Source organism: Schistocerca nitens, chromosome 4 (assembly GCF_023898315.1).
Source record: "Schistocerca nitens isolate TAMUIC-IGC-003100 chromosome 4, iqSchNite1.1, whole genome shotgun sequence".
Lineage (NCBI taxonomy): Eukaryota > Metazoa > Arthropoda > Insecta > Orthoptera > Acrididae > Schistocerca > Schistocerca nitens.
This window is the reverse complement of record NC_064617.1, coordinates 874,588,450-874,611,606: the sequence shown is the minus strand read 5'-3', so window position 1 is coordinate 874,611,606 and position 23,157 is coordinate 874,588,450. Positions and strand designations below refer to the sequence as shown.

Here is a 23,157-nt window from a genome sequence, read left to right as displayed (position 1 = left end):
TAGTGTCTTTTACTGGCAATGGTTGGCTGTCAAGTGTAACTTCAGTATGTCTCCAACAAAATAAATTTTACAGTTAGGTTGACTGATTTCATAACCAATGTAGCTCACTGATGCTTCATTGTTGTGCATTGCATTAAGTGTTCTGGAATTTTGACAGGTATACCAGCATTAACACCTGTGGTAGAAGATATTTTCCTTCTGCGTGGCAGTAGTGGTGGTGCAGATCTGCGGGAATTAGATACACAGCGTGAAGTTCTGGTGTCAATGTTGCTTCGTTTGGTAGAATACCACCAGGTAATTTTATTTCTTTCCTTCTGAGATACATTATTTTCATTATAAGTCCATGTAAAAGTTGTAATGTTACAAATGTATGTACAACTTGTTATGTTGCAAACTAATTGTATTGTAAAATTCACTGGTCAGTTCCTACTGGAATTGTTTCTGTAAATTTTACAGTTCAAGATAAGGTTTTCATAATTAATAAAGTCAGTGTTAAATAATCTTTGCATTTTACCATTGTTTATTCAGTTATGAGCACATTGGTGTATAACTATTCAAAACCAAACATTCTGGAATAGTTTTCATATAGCTATATAAATTTTGCTGGTATTGGGTTCTTATGCAGGCTTCTAGTCAGAAATACCACAAAGCACAATTTAACAACTTGAAATTCACAGTGGGAGATACTATTCACAGTCCAAAATGCTGTGTACCAAGTACATGCAGAGGATTATAGCTACCACTAATAATCACACTGATTTGTTTCATGGTTCTACATTTAGTCTAAGTTGGAGGGTATTTGTACCAGTATTTCAAAGATTAGTTAAATAGGCTTATTTCATGCTTTTTCTACAAACAGAATTGTAGTTTGCTGTAGCATTCACAGTCTTTGTCATTTTTAAATTTTATTTGAACTGATAACTAGTTTCAGCTTTACAACAATCATTAGTTCTTATAAGGAGGCAATGAAAAGGGCAAAATGGAAGGGTCAAACATTTAACCAATGTTTTTCAAAGAATGTAATATGAGAATAGCAGTGGAGAGAACCAGGACAGTGTTCTTCTCTGGTGAAAACCCAATAAGATCAAAAACTGTAACTGACAACAAAATCATTGAGGGAGTTACGTATTTGGGCTTCCACAACATGTATCACAATTTGCTGGATCCTATCACCACACTTACCCGATTTACATATTTCGTGCGAACAGCACAATCAACACTTGGTCGCAAAGAATAGTAACGTCCATTAGTTACATTACAAAAGCTAATTACAGTATCTTTTTAGGAGTTAGTTGTTTCCATGTTTTATGGATCATAATTACAAACTCTTACTATGATATGGAGCAGCCTAGTTTTACAATTATACTACATCTTCTCAGTGGAAAATATGGATCATGTTGACCAGTTACGTGATTTTTTTTAAGGGTTTATCTTTTTTCATTCATGCAGTAATTTTTCCTTAATTATGTTTAATGTCTCTTTCACCTCCTCTTAAAACAAACACATGTGCATGCGTGTGCACCCCCCCCCCCCTCCCCACACACACACACGCCTACCACATCTTCATAAATTCTTCTGTGGAGAGTGAAAACTGGACTCTATCACCTGTCCAAATGAAACAAATAGAGTCAACCAAAATAAAGTTCTCACAATATTTAGCGAGTTCTTCATTGCTGGACTGTAAAAGTAGAGAAATACGGAAGAATGGCTGGCCGTTCAGAGCATCATGCAAATAATAATGAAATACTGGAACAACTGCTTACAGCACTCCAACACACATTTAAATTTAGGATAAGCAAAATGGCTAATAGAAACCATTAGACTGACGTAAACAGAGGTGCACCCAGAGAAGATGGAAGGCCCAATAAGGAGCCAAAACAACTCTAACTGCCTATTCACACATTCCTTTTAGTGGGACTGTCTAAACTGGCTTCAATTCCATTTCACTTCTGCGCATTGTGTAGAGTTGAAGACAAGTCATTAATATGTAAAAGAGCATCAAAATATAAATGAATGTTGTTGATAGATACTGAAACACACGTTCTTTCAGATGGAATGGGAAGGGGAGACAGCCTGCGCATGCACTCACTGGAGATTCTATGCTGCACTGTGGAGTGATTTCAAGAGAAAAGAATGTAGAACATGGCAACTTGCTGCAAAGCCTATGCAAATTTTTAAACTGAACAGTTTCAACAGCAGTTGTGTCTGTTGATGTCAGAAGTAAATACTTTCACAACTGGAGCAGAACTAAATGAACTATGCACTGTTTCAAAAGATTGTAAACCATTAACAGCAGTGTAGGAAATTAACAAGAAAATGAAAGCTCTATCATCTCAGTACTGTTCAGAAACTTTCGCAATAGGAGCCTCTTCTCTCACCTGCTCATCCACTTTTTGTTCCCAAATGACCATTCTCTTCTTTTTGTGTTGTTCATTTGAGCAAAATATATATACCTTGAGGGAGTAAGCTCTATGAATATACTATACTGGTGCAGGTAGGGGAAACATTATTGGTTTTTGGAAGACAATGAATGTGTGCATATAGCCTCAGTAGCACATAGAAAAAGATAGTATGTAAGCAACATGGTAGTGTGTTTAGAACTAAGGAGTGACTCCTGAGCATGGTACTTTCAAATTATTCATTAAATAGACAATTTATACTTAGAATAATTAGTGTGTATTAAAATTTGTGACAATTAAAGGAAGATTAATCAGCTGAGCTGCAAATTAAATAACTTTGACTAGGAAGAAGAGAGGTGATACTGGCAGTTAGGCTTCTTAAGGGTAGACATAGAAACACCATTTAATAATTTTATCTGGCAGTAGATATTCAGAATGCTGAAGAAAGCAGTTCCGAAATACGAAGACATCTTCTACAAAAATGAAATGACTATCATTAGGAATTTTCATTAGGAACACGAAGCAAAAATCAGAAAAGGACTCAAGACAAAGATGTGCTCTCTCTTCTCTTATATTCAGTGCTTACATCCAGGAAGCTATAGACCAGGTTCATGAAACTATTGTGATGGAGGCCAGAGTTAGCAGGAGATAGACGTCCTGTGTTAACACTGATGGTATTGCTGTGGTCATGGATATGAAAGAAGACATAGAGGAGGTCCTCAGCACAATGGAAATCATTTTCTGTAATGAGTATGGTACGTGAATAAGCAAGCGGAAAACTAAAGCGATGGTTTTCAGTACTGAAGAAGAGTGTCAAATTTTAAGAACAAGAATTTGAAGAGAGGAGCTAGAAGTGATAGAGGAATTTACCTATTTGGGAAGAAGCATGACATGGGATGGTAGAAGCTGGAAAGAAATTGTGGGTAGAATACTGCAGGCCAAAATTACATTTAATTTGAGAAAGAAATTACTCAACAGCAAGAACACCAGCCTAGAAACAAGGAAACAGACCATGGAAGCATTTGTTTGTAGACTGGCTATATATGGATGTGAATCTTGGATAATAGGAAATCAAGAGAAGATGGCATGAAGTGCTGGAGATTTGGTGCTACAGAAGAATGATGATGATCACCAGAAGAGACAGAGTTACAAGTGAAGAAGTGCTGAGAAATTTCTGTGGAGGCACATCCAAACAAGAAAAGACCAACTCCAAACTCGTGGAACTCATTTTAAGCATCACTGGAACAATAGCAGGAGGAGCTGTTGAGGGAAAGAATCACTGAGGATGACCAAGGATGTCCTACATGTAGCAGGTTATACATGATGTCGGATTCACCACATACCTGGAAATGAATAGGAAGGTGTACAGTAGAGGGGAATGGCATACTGCTGCAAACCAACCTCAAGATTGAACACTAAAGAGAAACAGAGAACTAGGAATAGTTAAACTGTGGACAGGTTCACTAACCACACCTTGTTGTTACAGAAATTTCATGAAGAGTCAAATTAACTTTAGAGAGACTATTAAAGATATCTATTGCTAATATTTTGTGTGTGACTATTTATTATGTAGCAATGAGTGAAAGGCAAACAGTGATTGGCTGCCATGTGTGTGAATGGATTCCATATAAGATACTGTATGGCTTGAACTAAAATAAAAACTAGTTATTAAAGTAACATTCATTTTTCAAATTTTTTGCAGAATCATAGTCCTGGTAGTTAGATTGAAGCATTAGTATGTTCTGTAGAAATGATTAGCATTTGAACCATTTCAACCTGCAGGCTCCAGGCCGACACTGATATTGTGCCGCAACACCGCGTACTAGTAAATTTTGCCTGCAGCTCTTGTTGTCACTATAAACCAAAGGTAATGGATCAGTGTGACTTGAGTAGATGTGCAGAATACCTCACAGACGTATGTATGAACTGTACCATCAAATCAGTGAGTTTCAAAGAGGGCACTTTATTGGCGTGAGAGAATATGATGCATCCATCCAGGAAATTGCAGCTCATATGGGATGAAGTGTTTCGGCAGTGCAACAAGTGTGTGCATAATGGTTCACAGAAGGCCGTAGAACCCGACGAGATGGGTCAGGTCTCACCACCCAGACCACCCCCCTGAGAAGATCAACACCTCATCTGAAATGGCATTGCAGGACAGATCTGCATCTTCCTCAGCTGTGGCGTAACAATGGAACAGTGTAAAACGTCGTACACTATCAGGGTTGACAGTCTATTGCCGTTAATTACGGCATGGGTTACGTGCACATCATCCACTTTTCCACCTACCTTTGACAAATGTGCAGAAATGTGCTAGATGGCAGTGGTGTATGTAACAATGTCATTTGGGACAGGGATGGCATCAGATAGTGGTTTTGGACGAATTCAGGTTCTGTTTGTTTGAAAATGGTGGTCACATTTTGGTTCGCCACATTCAGAGGGGGCGGCATCACAGTGGCTGCATTCACACAAGATGTACAGCACTGACTCGAGGCCTTACGGTGTGTGGTGCTCTTGGGGACAACCACAAATCACAGTTGGTTCGTATCCAGGGCATTGTGACCAGTGTGAGCTATATGAATGGCATACTGCGATCCGTAGCCATACCCTTTCTGCACACCACCCCAGGTGCCATTTTCCAGCAAGAAAATGCACAACCACTTGTTGCGGCATGAGTACATGCCTTTCTGGTGTCACAGGATATTAGCCTTTTGTCCTGGCCCACCGCATCACCAGACTTGTCACCAATTGAAAACGTGCGGGATAGGGTGAAACGATGAGTGCAGTGCTGTGACCCAATGCTAACCACCAAAAATGAACTTTGGAACAAAGTGAATTCAGTGTGAATGGCTATATTGCAGAACGCCATTTGCACCATATATGTGTCAATGCCATCACACATAGAACATCAGGGCCCAGGGCAGGCCCTGTGCCTACTAGGCAACAGGACGCATGCTGAAGTGAGGTTATTGAAATGCTAATGTCCTTGTCCTGTGAATATGAACATCTCTAGTTGTTCAAGGTGTTTTCCCCCCTCCTGATCACAAGTGTACAGTAATTTGCTCTCCTTGTCTAATACTGATGTGCACCTTGTGGCATGTATAAACACAGAGGACTATGTTCCCATTTTCTCTAGCACTTTCTTTAGTGTTTTCTGTAAGCAGTGTGTACGTAGGCACTAAAAGCACAAGTCCTGTCTCTGATATTATGTTCATAGAAAGAAGCAACAAATTTCTCACTATTTACCTGTTTTGAGCTCCCAGCTAAGTTATAAATTTGATGTACATTTTTGACGGCAGATTTAATCATTTGCACTTTGCTCATTTGCCAGTTGAACACAATAAGGAATTACACAGGTGTCGATCACATGTGTGCACTGCAGGTGCTGGAGCTGCTGGCTTTGGTGCTAAGCGAGCGCGAGAGTGAGGAGCGCTGGCGGCGCTGGTCGCGCCAGGTGGTGGATGCGGTGCTGCCGCTCCTCGCCAGTGGCCGCATCCGGCTCGAGTCCCGCGAGGCACAGCAGGCGCTCAACCGCGTTCTGGGAGCTGCTGCACCCAGTGTGCTGCGCCCCGCCGACCCCCTCCTGCGCTCTCTTTTTGCACCGTTCCCGAACCCGGTACTGTTCACTCAGTTGTTTATTCATTTTTGCACCATTTCAATTCAGTATACAGTGGCAGTTCATTCTTAGCCATATTCAATTGTTGTCAGTAAAATCTTACATTTAATTGTTCTGTTTGCTCCCATCATTTTTATGTTTCTGTCTGCAATATATTATTATTTATGATGTGTCTTGCATATTATAACAACAATATTAACATATTGGAGTTGGCAGTCATGATAGATACACCCACAAAGCCCCAACCTTGAATCCCAAAAATGTATGTCACACATTCTTTATTTAGAACTTACTTATTTTTAAATGTTTGAAGACGTATTTTACAGTGGTAGGTTGTGAAAATAGCAGTTGGCTTGTCCTAATTGTGCTAATCATCACTAGGGGTGATAATGGAAGTTCTTTATTTGATGCATTTGTTTGGTGCGCATGCCAGTGTCTGATAAACTGTGCCAGAGTTAAGTAAATTGTGCTAATAGCAAGAATATTGTTGGTGGTTTTTATTTGCAGACTTTGTTGCATTACTCCTGTTTTCATAACTGTGTTGAAACATATAAGCAATGACATTAAGGTAATATGGCTTTTAGACATCACTTACCAAACATTGGAATTGAAGAGCTCCTTAACGAGTTGGAACTGGATGAAATGACAAATTGTCAGAAGACTGCTTATTCATTTAAGCTTTATGATGAAAACATTGCTGCAGATACAAAAGAAATAACTGATTGTTAATGGGGGACTGATGACCTCAGATGTTAAGTCCCATAGCGCTCAGAGCCATTTTTGATTGTTAATGTAGCGCAGAAGTTCAAATAGACAGATTTGTCTTTCAGTACAACAGCCTTCCCTTTATAATGGGTTATGTGATTTTGATGCACAACATGAATTACCTGTATTTGAGGAAACCAATGGAATTCAGGATCCTATCAACGAATTAACTGGGCTGTTTCATGAAGTTTTTTCCAATCAAAACACCTTACAAATAAAATTAGAGACACGTATATACTCGAGTGATACGGCTCCTGAACTTTGCTACCAGAACAAAATCAAACCAAATTTGTTGTAGTAGAAGTTGAGTAAACTGCAATACATGAAGCGTGTAAGTTATTTACAATTATTTTCCATATGTTTGCTGTGAATAGACTTAATCTGAGAGATTGGATAACGTCATATCTAGCTAAAAGTATGCAGAAAGTTGTACTTAGTAATTCAAGCAATATAGTCCAGGGACATAATTCTGACTGGGGAGAAAACACGTATGGGGTTCCTCAATATTCAGTCTTAGGTCCACTTTGTTCCTCACACATGTAAATGATCTTCTGTCTAGTATACAACAAGCAGAATTAGTTCTTTTTGCAGATAACACTAGTAGTGCAATCAAGCCAAGCGTATGTACAGGAACAGAAGAAATGGTAAACAAAGTTCTTGAAAGTATCATTGCCCTCAATTTTAAAAAGACACAACATATTCAGTTCTGCACCTCCAGAGGTACTACACCAATGATAAGTGTGACAAATGGCAAGGAAACAATAAATAGGGTATAAAGTTCAAAATTCTTAGGGGTCCATATTGATGAGAATTAAAATTGGGAAAAACATATTTTGAACTCCTAAAACAAAAACAACTTAATTCAAGCGCATTTTCACGTAGAATCATTGCAAATCTTGGGCAGAGACAAATCAATAAGTTGATGTATTTTGCATATTTTCATTCAATAATGTCACACGAAATAATGTTCTGAGGTAATTCATCTTTAAGAGAGAAAGTCTTCATTGCATAAAAACAGTCTATAAGAATAATATGTGGTGCTCATCCACAATCATCTTGTAGACATCTGTGTAAGGAGTCGGACATTCTGATTACTGCTTCACATGTATGTATTCCCTCCTGAAGTTTGTTGTAAATAATCCCCTACAGTTCAAAAGGAACAATAGGGATGAAGTTTGTTGAAAATGATTCTTTTCAGTTCAAAAGGAACGATAGGCTACATAATTACAATACCAAAAGGAAAAATGATGTTCATTACTCCACGTTAATGTTGTTTTTAGTGCAAAAAGGGATACACAGTGCTGCAACAAAAAAATTTTGATAATTTACCCAGAGATATTTTGTCTGATAGACAGCAAAGTAGAATTTGATAACAAACTGAGAAACTTTCTATCATGCAAAATTATTTGTGGAACATGTAACTAACTAGTGAAGTGTTTAGTAGAGTATGACAAATGATTTAAATTCAGTAGTCAACACTGTGCATTTATGTAGAAAATAAAAACTAATGGAAAACTATTAACATTTGTCTATTCCTAAAGAAGGAACAAGGAACTTCACTTGACACAGTTCTTGGAAGTATGAAGGGCTTTGGTAAATTTAAAAAGTTAAGTAATTCAAACGGGCAAAGTATACTGGTATTGTCCAGATTTTCAACCCTTCAGGCTCCATGTGTTAACTTCCGTACTATGGGAATTTGATATGTGTGTGTGTGTGTGTGTGTGTGTGTGTGTGTGTGAGAGAGAGAGAGAGAGAGAGAGAGAGAGAGATAGAGAGAGAGAGAGAGAGAGTAATCTACTAATGATGACTAAGAATCAAAGTCATTAAGACTCTGATAGGTCGCTCTTGTCCTGGGGACAGAGTGACCTTCCCTGCCTTTTCAACCTTTCTCAGCCTGTTTTCTGAGGAAGTAACTATTAGTTCTGAAAGACAGGCAGTATGAAACTTTTACTTTTATATGCATTTAGCAGCAGTTCTTACATTTAGGATTATGAAGGTAAGTACTGACCAAAAACTCCGTCTGATAATTTATTATTTTCCTTGATTGAATTGTCCTTTGATACAACATAATATACTTTCTGTTTGACAGCATACTGTCACTGAATTGTTTATTAAAGGACAAAAAATATGCTCTGAAATTCATGTCAGATTCATCATGTATGTTTGGATTACAAGTTTCTTAAACAAAATAATGAAAGCTGCTTCTGTCACTAAGAGCAGGGCACCACTTGGATTTGCAATTGAAAAAGAAACCAAAGACAGTGCTATATGCGAGATGCAGAGGATGGCATTCTGGTTGTTTATTTGGAACATGGATAGACCAGATATCCTGTCCGCTACATCCAACCTGCACTACATGGTAAACGCCATCGGAAGAAGATCATCATGCTGTCTGATGACAGGCTGCTTGTGTCTCTCTAGAGAAAATTAGGATTTTTGGGAGGGAAAGCCTTCCAGATCCCCCCTTCAGTCTTAACTTTATGGAAAGGATAGGTGGCTACTCAGCACACAGAGGTGGTGTTGAATCACTGACAGGCAGAATGAAAAAGAACCCTCTGGCTACCATTCTTCCATTTTCTGAAAGAACTGTGGTGAAGTTAACACTACAAAATGCTGGGGGACATCCAAAAGTGATGCATTGGTGTTTTCAGGCAGTGAGAATAAACTTCTGCTGCAAAGGATTTTTAAAGACTCAAAGAACTGTGGGGAAAACATGTGCAAGAAAAGGGAGAATGTACTGGAAAGAGACAGAAACATTTCTAACTGAAAATGATGTACATGGTTTGTGTATAAAATGAAAATTATTATTCATAACAATGGATTTTGCATGACTTTTAGTTGGACACTTACACTTCAAATACAACATTGCCCAATTTCTTGTTCAGTATAAATTTTTTGTTTAATTGTATTTTATAGAGTCAGTGTGTCTGTCTGACAGAACGGCTCCCTGGTAGCAGTGCAGCGGTGGCTGGGTGGGGTGTTGGCACTGGTGTTGCTGCTGCTGTCCCATGGCAAGGAAGATGCTGTCCTGGCCCGGCTGGAGGAACTGCAGCTGGCACCCCCTCCATCATCGCCTTGTGATCCCCTGAATGCTGCCGCTACAGCTGCATCTTGTGGGATGGATCCAGACCAGGCTGTTGCCAGGTATTTAAGACTGTTTCTTACAAGTAGAAATACCATAGTTTATAACAACAATATGGAAAGGATAGGTGGCTACTCAGCACACAGAGGAGGTGTTGAATCACTGACAGGCAGAATGAAAAAGAACTCTTCAAATATTTCAGCTTTGGCATAAAGGCATTCATCACAAGTAGAAAACACACACACATTCGCATAAGCATTACACACACATGGCCAATCTTTCCTCCAGGTGCTAAAGCCCATCTGCAAACTGCATCTGAGGTGTGCAGCAATCAGGGTAGTGGGGATATGGAATAGTCATGGGGAGGTGAGGCATCATAGCAGGGTAAGGAGGGAGTATGATGCTAGTGCTGCCTGCGGAAGTGTGCGGGGACGTGGTGTGGAGATGTAGTGGGTTGCTAGGTGCAGTGCTGGGAGACAGTGTGGGTGGGAGGGGGGGGGGGGGATACAGGAGAAGGTAGAAGTAGAGAAGGGGAAATTACTGTGCAATTGCTTTGATGGGAGAGAAGGTGTGTGTTACTGGACTAGGAGCAGGGAAGGGGATACGCAGGTGGAAAATGGGGACTAATGATGGTTGAGTCCAGGGGAACCACAGGAATGAAGGATACATTGCCGGCAGAGTTCCCACCTGCACAGTTCAGAATAACTAGTGCTGGTGGGAAGAATCCAGATGGCACAGGCTGTGACTTAGTCATTAGAAAGAACTACATTGTTTTGGGCACATGTTCGGCAACTGGGTGGTCCAGCACAAACTGCTTGTCAGTAGTCATGCGCATGTTGATTGCAGCCCAGTGGTTGCAGCTAAGATTGAAGATCACCTGGCTGCTTTCACAGGTGGTCCTGCCTCTGGTGGGGTAGTGGATACCTGTGACTGGAATGGAGTAGTGGTAATGGGAGGACGTATGGGATATGTCTTGTGTCTAAGCCTATTACAGGGTTATGAGGCATGTGGCAACGTGTTAGGGGAAGAGCTGGAATAGGGACTGAAAACAATATTGCATAGGTTGAGTGGGAAGCAGAATACCACTGTGGGAGGGATAATTGGGGGGGGGGGGGGGCAGAAGGTAGGACATTGTTCATTTGAATGTGCAAAGAGAGGTACTCGATCTCTGGTGGAGCATGTGATTCAGTTGCTCCAGTCCTGGTTGGTACTACGTCATGAGAAGAGTGCTGCTTTGTGGTAGGATAATGGTTATGTCATAGGTGGTAGGTGATCAGCAAGATCCGTGGTATATTTTGAGAGGAACTGCTCCTCGCTACAGATGTGATGACAAAGGGTGCCTAGGCCATGTGGGACTTCTTGGTATGAAATGGGTGACATTAGTGAAAGTGGAAGTACTGCCAGTGGTTGGTGGCCATAATACAGTCAGATGTATAATCAGAGGCTTCAGAGACGTGATGTCCAGGAAGGTGGCTTGTTAGGTAGAGGAGAACCAACTTAAGTAAATGGGGGAGAGGGTGTCTGGAAGAAAATGGTGCCCTGATGCTTAGTCTTGATCGTGACTATGTCGTCAGTCAATCTGAACCAAGTGAGAGGTTTGGGGTTCTGGGTGGTTAGGTAGGATTCCTCCAGATGGCCCTTGAACAGGTTAGCATAGGATGGTGACTTGCAGACACTTGTTGTTGTACCACAGGTTTATTTTTAGGTGGTGCATTCGGTTGAAAAGTAATTGTGGTGGTGATATAGTTCATGTTGATGACCAGGAAGGAGGTTCGCAGTCAGTTGGGTGTTGATAAAGATAGTCTTCAGTAGTGGCAAGGCTGTGAGCATTGGGGATGTTGCGTGGATGGAGGTGGCAAAACCTCAGTACCACAGAACAGTCCTTTCCAGAGGCATTACCTTTTTCCCCTTTCTCAGATTCCGTCACTGTGGGTTCATTGAGATTAGATTACATTAGAGGTACTTTTTGTTCCAGTGGATCCATAATGAGGAGATCCTCCAAGATGTAGAACATGACAGAAAAATGAGAATACTCATTAAATATTTACAAGGAAAAACAAGTACGTTAATGTATCTTCCACAAGTCCCAAGTGAATGTGGATGGGAAAAAAAATCTAAGTACATTTTTATTTCAAAGTAATAAATATCATATCAGAAAACAAGTAAATGTTCAATACACTTAAGTGCATATGATAATTTATGGGCTATTGCAGCCATGCATAATGAAATAGAAAATCATTTTACGGTGCTTATTCATAGTGATCACATTACTGCACTGAAATTGCACAGTAGTCATCTTGTACTAATACTTACATTGTCATCTGGAAAAATTGGGTTCGTTGCCAGTAATCTGCATTTTACTTGCAAGTATGACTCGCAGTGTGCTTCGTGAGGCTTAATCCAGTATGGAACAGGTCCAGTATTTATGCCTGTGTGTGGCTAGACACACTGTCATTGGTCTGTGCCCCACCAGGTGCTCTGTCTGAGATATGTGCTGGCCATTAACAGTAGCTGTAGTATTTTCTAGCCATAGCTGTTCTGGACATTGTGCACGTACATTTTTGCTATTGACAGTTAGTAATATTGTTGTCTGATGTTCTGTTCTACCTCCAAGTTGTACTGGGCATTCAATTTCTGATTGCTGTCATTTAAGCTTTCCTGTGGACTATGCTGTTCCATTACCATAGCTGTCCACATTAGGTGCTCTGTCTGAGGTACATGCCTGATAGGGGCAGCTGTCTGATTATTTTCTGGCCACTGGTGTTCAAATTGCCGTTCATTCTTGAAATGACAGACTTTAGGTACTTGATCTGCTGTCTAAAGTACCGCAGTCTGTGCGGCGTGTGTTGGTTGTGCTGGGTTATTTGCTCTGTCACCATTTCCACAGTTATATCCCTCGGAGTTTGGTGTTGCCTCCATTGCGTCTTTAGGAGATAGAGTGCCAGATTGTAGGTGGAGCTAAGCATACATCCTGTGTCACAGTTGATAAGATTCTGTGTGATCTTTACTTGTATGGATTCTTAAATAACACTTTCCAAGTACCTGTGTGTCCGTATCAGAATCTTGACATCATCATAATTCATTGAATGATTTAGTTCCAAACGATGTTCTTCTATAGCTGACTTGGAAGCCTGTTTGATTCTGCTGTGCCATTGGTGCTCCTTACACTGGTGGTCTGGCTGATATATTACATACCACATTGTCATGGTATGTGGTAAATGTCCAGTGCCTGTAGACCCATATCATCCTTCATGTTCCATGGTAGAACCTTAATCTTGTTTTGTGTTCAGAAAATGTTCTTGATATTATATTTGAGAAAAATTCTGCTGATTTCGTCAGATATTGGTCTGGCATATGGCAAAAAATTGGTCCTCTTAGCTTCTTCTTGCACTTCCAATGACCCCTCTGACAGAGAACAGGTCACAGTGCCTTCTGAATATCTCTGGAAGAATATCTGTTTTTGTAGAACACAGACTGCAGGTGCTCTTTCTCCGTTGTGAAGTTGTCTAGATTTGAAAGTTTCTTGCCTAGTGAACCAGAGTTTTGAGTATACTTTACTTTTCTTCTGTGCTGGATGCTGGCCACTACTGACTTGCAGGTGCAGATCAGTGTCAGTTGGTTTTCAGTGAATACTGTGACCAGAACTGCCACCTGCCTTCCTCTGGATAAGAACATCTAAGAGTGGGAGTTGTACCATTTCCATTGGGAATTTTGGGTTAGGGTGGAGTGACTTCAGATGTTCCAGGAAAACAAGGGGCATTTCCCTGCCATGTTGTCAAATAATGAAGATGTCATTCTTGAAGATTGCGAGTTATGTTATCAGATTATCGTGAAGTATGATGTGGATTACCAACAGACACCTTGTTTTTCTTAGATGTCAATGCCTCGCCGGGAAAGCCTGAGGGCCTACAATATTCACATTATATGATATTATTAGTAAGATATGCACATCAAGGGTTTATTAAAATCATCGCTGTAAGAGGATTTGGCTATTACTAAACCCTTTACATTCCCCTTAAACTGAATATTATTATTAGTTAAACTTTTTTATGGCTGCTGGCAAGTTACTGAAAATGAGTGTTCCTGAATAATGGACAACTTTCTGGTACGGAAGTAAGTGACTGTAAGTCTTTGTGAAGATTATTCCTATTTGTGTTATTGAGCGCATGAACTGAGTTGTTAGTTTGAAAAAGATGCATGATGGTAGCCATTTACTCTGCACCCACAGACAGAATATCTGCTGTTGTGGACCAACACTTTCAGCCTATTGCTGTAACTTACCCTCCTGTATAAAAGACGACAACCATTTCCTGCACCAAATCTCCACAGTTCCTGTTCCTTTACCACTTGGCACCCTGCTAGTCATTGTTGATGCCACCTTACTGTACACAAACAACGCCAATGTCCATGGTGTTCCTGCTGTTGAATACCATCTCAATGCCTGTTCTTATGATTTTAATGACAAATTTTATTACTGATGATGTACTCTCATATGACATTATGGAATGAAAGTAAACGTAGTAATCCAGCTTACTTATTTTTATATCTTGTATGTCTGGCAACATTTGCATTGCAGATAGAGGTTTCTACATCTACATGGAATGAGGTTTGTTTAGACCCCTCTGTCCTTCTCATAATCGCTAGAGTGGAAACACTTTTTTTTACCACTAACCCCATCAGTCAAACTCAATCCACAACCATACTGAACCTTACATGATTTAACTTATTCCTCCAACTGTAATCCATACCCACTGCCCCCAAATCTCCCAAGTTAACTTTCCAGAATATCCTAACCTTGAACTTTGCCTCACCATGATTCCCCCAGTCCCTCCACATGGGAACCAACCCCACACCCACAGAAAGAACCAAAATCCACCACCTAAAATCTGACCCTGTTCTTATGATCCTACTTACCACAACAGGGCTCCATCATTGTGATTATGAACCGCAGGGACTACCTCGTGGAAGGGATCTGCCAGCTGTCATATTTCTCACTGTACAAGCCCTGCCACATAGACCTCATTCCAGATGTCAGCTAGAATCTCCATTTCCTCCTCAAATCCTTAGCTCTGTCCCAAGCCTCACCCCTAAATCTCTCTCTCTCTCCTCACCCCCACCACTTCCCACACTCATACCTTCTACATGCTTTGTAAAGTAAACAAACCCTACCACCTACGATGCATGATGGTAGCCATTTACTCTGCACCCACAGACAGAATATCTGCTGTTGTGGACCAACACTTTCAGCCTATTGCTGTAACTTACCCTCCTGTATAAAAGACGACAACCATTTCCTGCACCAAATCTCCACAGTTCCTGTTCCTTTACCACTTGGCACCCTGCTAGTCATTGTTGATGCCACCTTACTGTACACAAACAACGCCAATGTCCATGGTGTTCCTGCTGTTGAATACCATCTCAGTGCCTGACAGACTCCAAACCTACAACTCCCTTCACTGTTACCATGCCTAACTATATCCTCACTTACAATTACTTTTGATTTGAATCTGTGATACAGCAATGGGTGTCTGCAAGTCACCATCCTATGCTAACCTATTCAACGGTCATCAGGAGGAATCCTACCTAACCACCCAGAACCCAAACCTCTCACCTGGTTCAGATCTACTGACAATGTGTTCATGACGTAGACTAAGCATGAGGGTACCATTTTCCTCCAGAACCTCAACACCCTCTCCCCCACTTGCTTTAGTTGGTTCTCCTCTACCTAACGAGCCACCTTCTTGGACATCACCTCTGTCTCTCTGATGCCTCCATTTATAACTCTGTCCATTTTAAGACCGCTAACCACCAGCAGTACCTCCACTTTCACAAATGTCACCCATTTCACATCAAGAAGACACACACGGTCTAGCCACGTGTGGTCATCGCATCTGTAATGATGAGCAGTCCCTCTCGAAATATACCAGGGATCTCGCTGAGGCCTTCGCAGACTGCAATTCCCCTCTCATCCTTGTCCAGAAACAGATCTTCCATGCCTTGGCTCCCCAGTCACCTACCGCCTGTAACGTAACCACTGTCCAGCCACAGAGCAACACTCCTCTCATCACTCAGTACCACACTGGACTGGAGCAATTGAATCACTTGCTCCATCAGGGGTCGATTACCTCTCATTGTGCACTGAAATGAGCAGTGTCCTCCCTTCTGTCGCACCCAGTTATCCCACAGTGGTATTCTGCTTTGAACTAAACCTATGCAATATTGTTTTCCATCCCTACTCCTCACCTGCTCCTAACCCATTGCCACATGGCCCATAACCCTGTAATAGGCCTAGACCAGGGCCGGCCAAATGCTGCACAGTGTGCAGACGTGCAGAAGTGCTGCACATGTGCGACAGCGACATCTGTTATTAGACAAGTGTCCTAAATGAACAGCGGCAGCTCCACTTCCCTGTTTATGTGGTACAAGCAAGAGCGCAACATACCCAGTCCCGTTTACCCCTGCTGACTGTAACATTAACAGAGAAGTACTGAGAAATGGCAGGAACCGTGAAAAAGCAAAGGATGGGAGATCTATGTTCTCAGTCGTTTAAAAATGTCTGAGAACTGCAATTCTTTTTTATAGCCGAAAACTCACAGTGTTTTCTGCGCTGCCGAATAATAGGCAGCCACCGCAAGTTTTCAGTTGAAAGACACTACAATACATGTCACAAAGACGAGTATAGAGTACTAAACAGTGAAGAACGGCAAGCAAAATTAAATGTCCTTAAGAAAATGGATGAGACACATCAACTCGATTTTACTGTACGTCAGAGTAACTGATACTTCTTGAACTCTTAGTTTCTTGTGTTACATTTACGTCTATTTTACTGTATGCTGTACAATGTACTGTTTTCAATTTTCCAGAATGACAACCACACTAAATCTTCACTGTGAGCACATTTTAAAATCGCATTAAGAATTGCACAATCTGGGAAACCCTTTTCCGAAAGGGACTTTGTGAAAGGGTGTCCAATTGATGCTGCAGAACTTGTGTGTCGCACGAACGTTAGCAGCTTTCAAGCAATCAGTCTATCCAAACAAACAGTGACAAGACGTATCACTGCTATGGCTGGCAATGTGCACAGGCAGCTAATAAATAAGGCTAAAGACTTTGTTGCTTTATCTGTTGCTCTCGATGAAGCAACAGATCTCACCGATAGGCCCCTACAGCCCAGGTTGTGATATACATACGAGGAGTCGATAACGCACTTTGTGTAACAGAGGACGTTTTGGACTTAGTACCTTTTGAAAGGGACTACTACTGTTGCAGACTTACTCCCAGCTGTCGAGCAAGCGATTGATGGTGTCAGAATGGACTGGAATCGGTTAGTCTCAGTGACCACAGGTGGAGCACCATCAATGCAAGGCCATCAGGGAGGATTCATAGCACGGATGCGCAAAAGGCTAGGGCGCACAGATGAGACGTTGTGTGGAATTGACTGCATTCTGCATCGAGAGGCGCTTTGTGCAAAACCAGTAACATTATCAAACGTCCTGCAAATTGTTCTGCATATTGTAAACTATCTGAAGACACATGGGCTTACGCATCGCCAGTTTCGGCAGTTCTTGGAGGAATAAGGAGCGGAGTACGGCGACATACCTTACTATACCGAAGTACGCTGGCTGAGTCGAGGTAAAATGCTGAAAATATTTTTTGATTTACGTTTGGTCATAGTAACATTCTTACATGAGAAGGGAAAAAGTGAACCTATGTTGGAAGACCCTTGTTGGATATCAGACCTTGCATTTCTCCTGGACATTACGTCTCACATGAACAGCGTGAACGTCAGTTTGCAAGGTGAAAATAATTTAATTTTGGACATGTTGGAAAAAGTAAATGCCTTTGAAAGGAAGCTTTCGCTTTGGGAGAGCCAGCTATTGACAGAAAACACTGCACATTTCCCGACTCTTGGACTGGTCCATGAAAGTGCTAGATTTCAAGAACATGTGTCAATAATTGTAAAAATTAAGGAACAATTTCGAGCACGATTTGCAGATGTTATGAGTTTGTCTCCTGTCATTCGCCTCTTTGCTCAACCGTTCTCGTCGTCAGTTGAAGATGCTCCGAATGATCTACAGATGGAACTGATCGACCTACAGTGCAATACAAGACTGAAGGACAACTTCTTTGCAGTGCGAAGTACAAAAGAATTCTACGAAAATTTTTCACAACAAGAATTTCCACGCCTGCACCGAGAAGCAGCGAGAGTTATGTCCATGTTCGGGTCGACATATGTTTGTGAAAGATTTTTCTCGGTGATAAAAATGAATAAATCAAAGTTTCGATCAAGCATCAGTGATGAAAATCTTCGCAGCTGCTTGCGTTTGTCAATGAGCCGTGCTTTTGTGCCTGATATTAATTATATAATTTCTCATGACCAGTGATAAATGTGTTTGGTTTATTCCTTTCACAATTAAAAATTATTGTTTACTAACTGTACATTATTGCCTCATTCTGCTCCATGTTACATTATTATCAGGAAAATTGGTCATTAAACCGATTGTTCCAATGTATACTTACATTTAGGTTTTTTAAATGTGTGAAGGGCTACACTCAACCGAAGTCGATAAAACATAACATTCATCTAATTGTCGGTTATTATGCAGATTTCAGACTGAACTGATGAAAGATATAGCAATAATGGTATTGAAATAACAGGTGACCATCGAGAGGTCTGCGGCTATCATTCTGTTCAGAGGTTAGTGAGACAGAAATTATGTGGGTGTAACTGAGGGCAAGGGCGTACCCAGGATCTGAACTAGGAGGGGGGGGGGGGGGGCAGGTCATACCAGTCTCAGGAAACAAGGACTCGAGACAACATACAGCACTTCTTATTAAATAAAACAGTAAACCAGTGAAAAACTGCTTTTAATAAACATTTTAAATACAAGAATGCACTTGTACAATCCGAGAAAACATGCAGCATTTCTTATTAAATAAAACAGTAAACTAGTGAAAAACTGTGCCCTCGAGGGGGGGGGGGGGGCAGCTGCCCACCCCTGCCCCTCGCTGGGTACGCCCATGAAGGAGGGCACTGAGAATTAGTTATAGGAAACCTTGCGTTAGTTGAATGTTATTTGAAATCATGAATAAGGTTCGTTGGAAGTCGCTAAGTGCTCTCTTTCTTAAATACTACATCAAAAACATTACGCGTATTTATGTGCCGTCAGTCAAGCTGCCTTAATAAAAACCCACAGTTGTTAACTGTATTACTTGTCTTACTGGGTTAAACTGCTAACATAAAAGTAGATGTCTCAGTGAGTAGACTGTGACAGTATTTTAAATGTTTAATATGCGAAATACCTTCCCATGATAGGCTTGCAAGCTGTGGAAAGAGCACTAGAATGCGCCGGTACAGAGCATCCCAGCAAGTGGATAAAGCGACATCTGTGTGGAGAAACATGCACTACATGAACGCTGACGGCTGCAGCGTGCACGCTGTGACCCGCAAGTTGCATATGTGCAGGAGCACCGCACGCGTGCAGAATTTCTGGCCGGCCCTGGCCTAGACACAAGACCTGTCCCATACATCCTCCCATTACCATCTACCCCAGCCCAGTCACAGGTATCCCCCACCCCATCAAAGGCAGGACCACCTGTGAAAGTAGCCAGGTGACCTTCAAACTTAGCATCAGCCATTGGGCAGTATTCAACATGCACATTACTACTGCAAGCATTTTGTCCGAATGAATAAGCAGTGATGAACTGTGGCCAAGAGACAGCTGGACCACCCAGTTGCTGAACATGTGCCCAATTCAATGTGGTTCTCTTTAATGAATGGTTCTCAGGCCTGTGCCATCCGGATTCTTCCTACTAACACCAGTGTTTCTGAACTGTGCAGGTGGGAACTCTGCCCGCAGTGTATCCTTCTTTCCTGTGATTCCCCTGGCCTCAATCATCATTAGTCCCCATTTTCCACCTGCGTATCCCCTTCCCTGCTCCTAGTCCAGTAACACATACCTTCTCTCCCATCAGAGCAATTGCACAGTAATTTCCCCTTCTCTACCTCCATCTTCTCCTGTATCCTGCCCCCCCCCCCTCCCACCCACACTGTCGCCCGATGCTGCACCTAGCAACCCACTACATCTCCCCACCACGTCCCCGCACACTTCCGCAGGCACCACTAGCATCATACTCCCTCCTTACCCTGCTATGACGCCTCACCTCCCCCTGACTATTCCATATCCCCACTACCCGGATTGCTGCACACCTCAGACACAGTTTGCACCTGGCACTTAGAACCTGGAGGCAAGATTGCCCATGTGTGTGTAATGCTTGTGTGAAAATGTGTGTTTTCTACTTGTAATGAAGGGCAAAGACTGAAAGCAGAACATTTCTAGCATTCTTTTTCATTCTGCCTTTCTGCAGTTCTATTTTTTCAATATTGTTGTTGTTCTGTCCTGCACTTTCCATTGTTTATTACCACAATTTATGCAATATCCCAGAGCTTTCTTTCACAACTTTTCAACTTCATATTTACTGAGCACTTTTCAAATCTTGTGACATCATTATTTTGCACTCTTTGTGTGAAATTTGTGATTTGAAGTTTCATTTCTACAGAAATTCTTGATTCTTCTCTTCTCATTGGTTGTCATTGTTGTTCTTTTGAACCCATATTAGTTGTTCTTGTTGCGGTCCTCAGCTTGAAAAATGACATGCTGCAGCTCTGCCCATTAGTCTACTTTGTGCAGGTATCTTTCTCTCTGCACTATTACTGCAATATACCTCCACCTGAACCTCTTCGAGCTATTGCAACCTACATTTTATTTCTTTTTCACATCTGCCATATTCACTTATTTTACTGCCCATGTAACAAAACTGATCTACTCTTTTGAGTTATCTCATTTCCATATCTAGTTCTCCCAGCAACACCTGACTGAATTTGAATACATTCTATTACCTGTGTTTTATGTTTGTTGAGGTTCACCTTATAACTTATTTTCAAGACATGATCCACTCTGTTCAGTAATTTCGAAGTTCTTGGTTGTCTTTGTCAGATAACAATGCGATTGGCGAACATTAAAGATTTTATTTGTGCTCTCTGAACTTTAATTCTTACAGATTTAATGTGCCAGGAAGTTTCAAATCAGCACACATTTTGGAAACGTAGGAAGCATTTCACTTGGCCATGGCTGATGCATTTCATCACAGTATCCTTTCTTTCTGAAGTGGTAGCCCCACAAGATATTTGGGGGAACTTCTGGTATTGGCCGAAGTGAATCTGTGAGGCAGATTGTGAGTCATGCTTGGATAGCTCAGTAGAACAGTTTGTCTTGAAAGGCAAAGGCCCCAGGTCCTAATCCCAGTCTGGCACTTAGTTTTAATATCCAGGAAGTTTTAGTTTACTCAATTTATTTACTTTCTACCTTCTAAGTTATTTGTTGGTTATCGAAAAATTAGCCTGCATTTCCAGAGTCCACCCAGTTGTGAATCTCATCAGGCTTCAGAGAGCCTCCTGCTCTGCACTCTCTACCAGTTTATCATCTGATCTCATATATGCATCTCAGAATCATATTCAGGCTAGTATTTAGAGCCTAAATGTTCTCTCTGACCATGAGGCACTCCAGTTGGTATATTCTCCCTTCCTTTACTGAGTATATCTGACTCTGTGGTGATTTAGGAAGAGCTGGTTGTTGCAGTCTGTCAAAAGCTGATATTGAAACCAGAGACCTTTCTATTATCTCGTTTCTTCCAATGAATCCATATTCTTCTGTAATTTGTCTCTGTATAACAGTTCAGCTTTCCAGGACTGTGACATATTTAATCAGTAATCGAATTTCCTCATGTTTTGTATTTTGTCATGCAGTGATGGATACTATGGGCATGAATTCAACTCTGATAAGAATTGGTTGCATTGTTAATAGTCACCCACCCAGTTCTCCACCTTGGCTTACCATAAATCTTTGTTCTCTGACCATTTCAGTTCTCTCATACATACCAAGTCTGCCAACATCCTGTCCATCTCCCTTTCTCTACAGATTTTCCAATTCCCACTTAACATTCCAATTTCAAACATACCCCATTCCAGTTCATAGTATCAAGCTGAGCAGCTTTGACTTGGGAGGTCCCAATGAGGCCATTAGTATATTGCTTTCAGTACTTGGAAAGAAAATTACCACCATGAGCTTATTTTTGTTTTGCATTTTAAGAGAAATGAAGTATCATTATTATTTACAATATATTGTGAACACACCTTGAATGTTGTTTAGGGAGATTTACTTTGTTAGTCACCAGATGTTGTCATGTAATGCTTATTTATTAACATTTTGTTTAGCTGCTAGCTATAGATGATTTGCATTGTTTATCATAGCATGTAAATGGAATTCATGAATGCTTCTTGAAGAGACATGCTTTCTGTTTTCTGTTACCTCTGCATAATTTACCTTAATTACAATGCTGGAACCCTGAATTTAAAGTTTCATGGTTCTACATCAGTTGCTTCATATTGCTCTAAGCCCAGTCACTGTAAATGCTGTTGCAGAGTATGATCTCATAAAGTATGTGAGTGCAGTTCATGTACATATAACAGAGATAGTAAGGGACATTATTGTCTAACAGTCTGACCTGACTAAATTTTTTGATGATTGATAAAATGTTGTTGAATAATCAGCTAAGTGTTGATTTGTCTTGTGTGCCCTCTTCTTCACCAAAGAATGTAACTCAACTGCCTCCTAAGATTATTTTTTTTTAGTGAAATCCTGTGTTTGTGAGTATTCATCTACATCTACATACATACTCCGCAATCCACCATACGGTGTGTGGCGGAGGGTACCTCATACCACAACTAGCATATTCTCTCCCTGTTTCACTCCCAAAAAGAACAAAGGAAAAATGACTGCCTATATGCCTCTGTACAAGCCTTAATTTCTCTTATCTTATCTTTGTGATCTTTCCATGAAATATAAGTTGGCGGCAGTAAAATTGTACTGCAGTCAGCCTCAAATTCTGGTTCTCTAAATTTCGTCAGTAGCGATTCACGAAAAGAACGCCTCCTTTCCTCCAGAAACTCCCACCCGAGTTCCTGCAGCATTTCTGTAACACTCTCGTGATGATCAAACCTACCAATAACAAATCTAGCAGCCCGCCTCTGAATTGCTTCTATGTCCTCCCTCAATCCGACCTGATAGGGATCCCAAACACACGAGCAGTACTCGAGAATAGGTTGTATTAGTGTTTTATAAGCGGTCTCCTTTACAGATGAACCACATCTTCCCAAAATTCTACCAATGAACTGAAGACAACTATCTGCCTTCCCCACAACTGCCATTACGTGCTTGTCCCACTTAATATTGCTC

General features: G+C 41.1%; 1 protein-coding gene across 1 annotated transcript in view; it reads left to right on the top strand.

Annotated features, from left to right (window-relative positions):
* LOC126253366 (huntingtin-like) overlaps positions 1-23,157 on the top strand; it is a 549,449-nt gene that overhangs the window by 269,879 nt on the left and 256,413 nt on the right. The window contains exons 25-27 of the mRNA XM_049954640.1: positions 158-294; positions 5,782-6,015; positions 9,719-9,924. Coding sequence (XP_049810597.1) covers positions 158-294; positions 5,782-6,015; positions 9,719-9,924 — 577 coding nt within the window. The remainder of the gene's footprint in view (positions 1-157; positions 295-5,781; positions 6,016-9,718; positions 9,925-23,157) is intronic.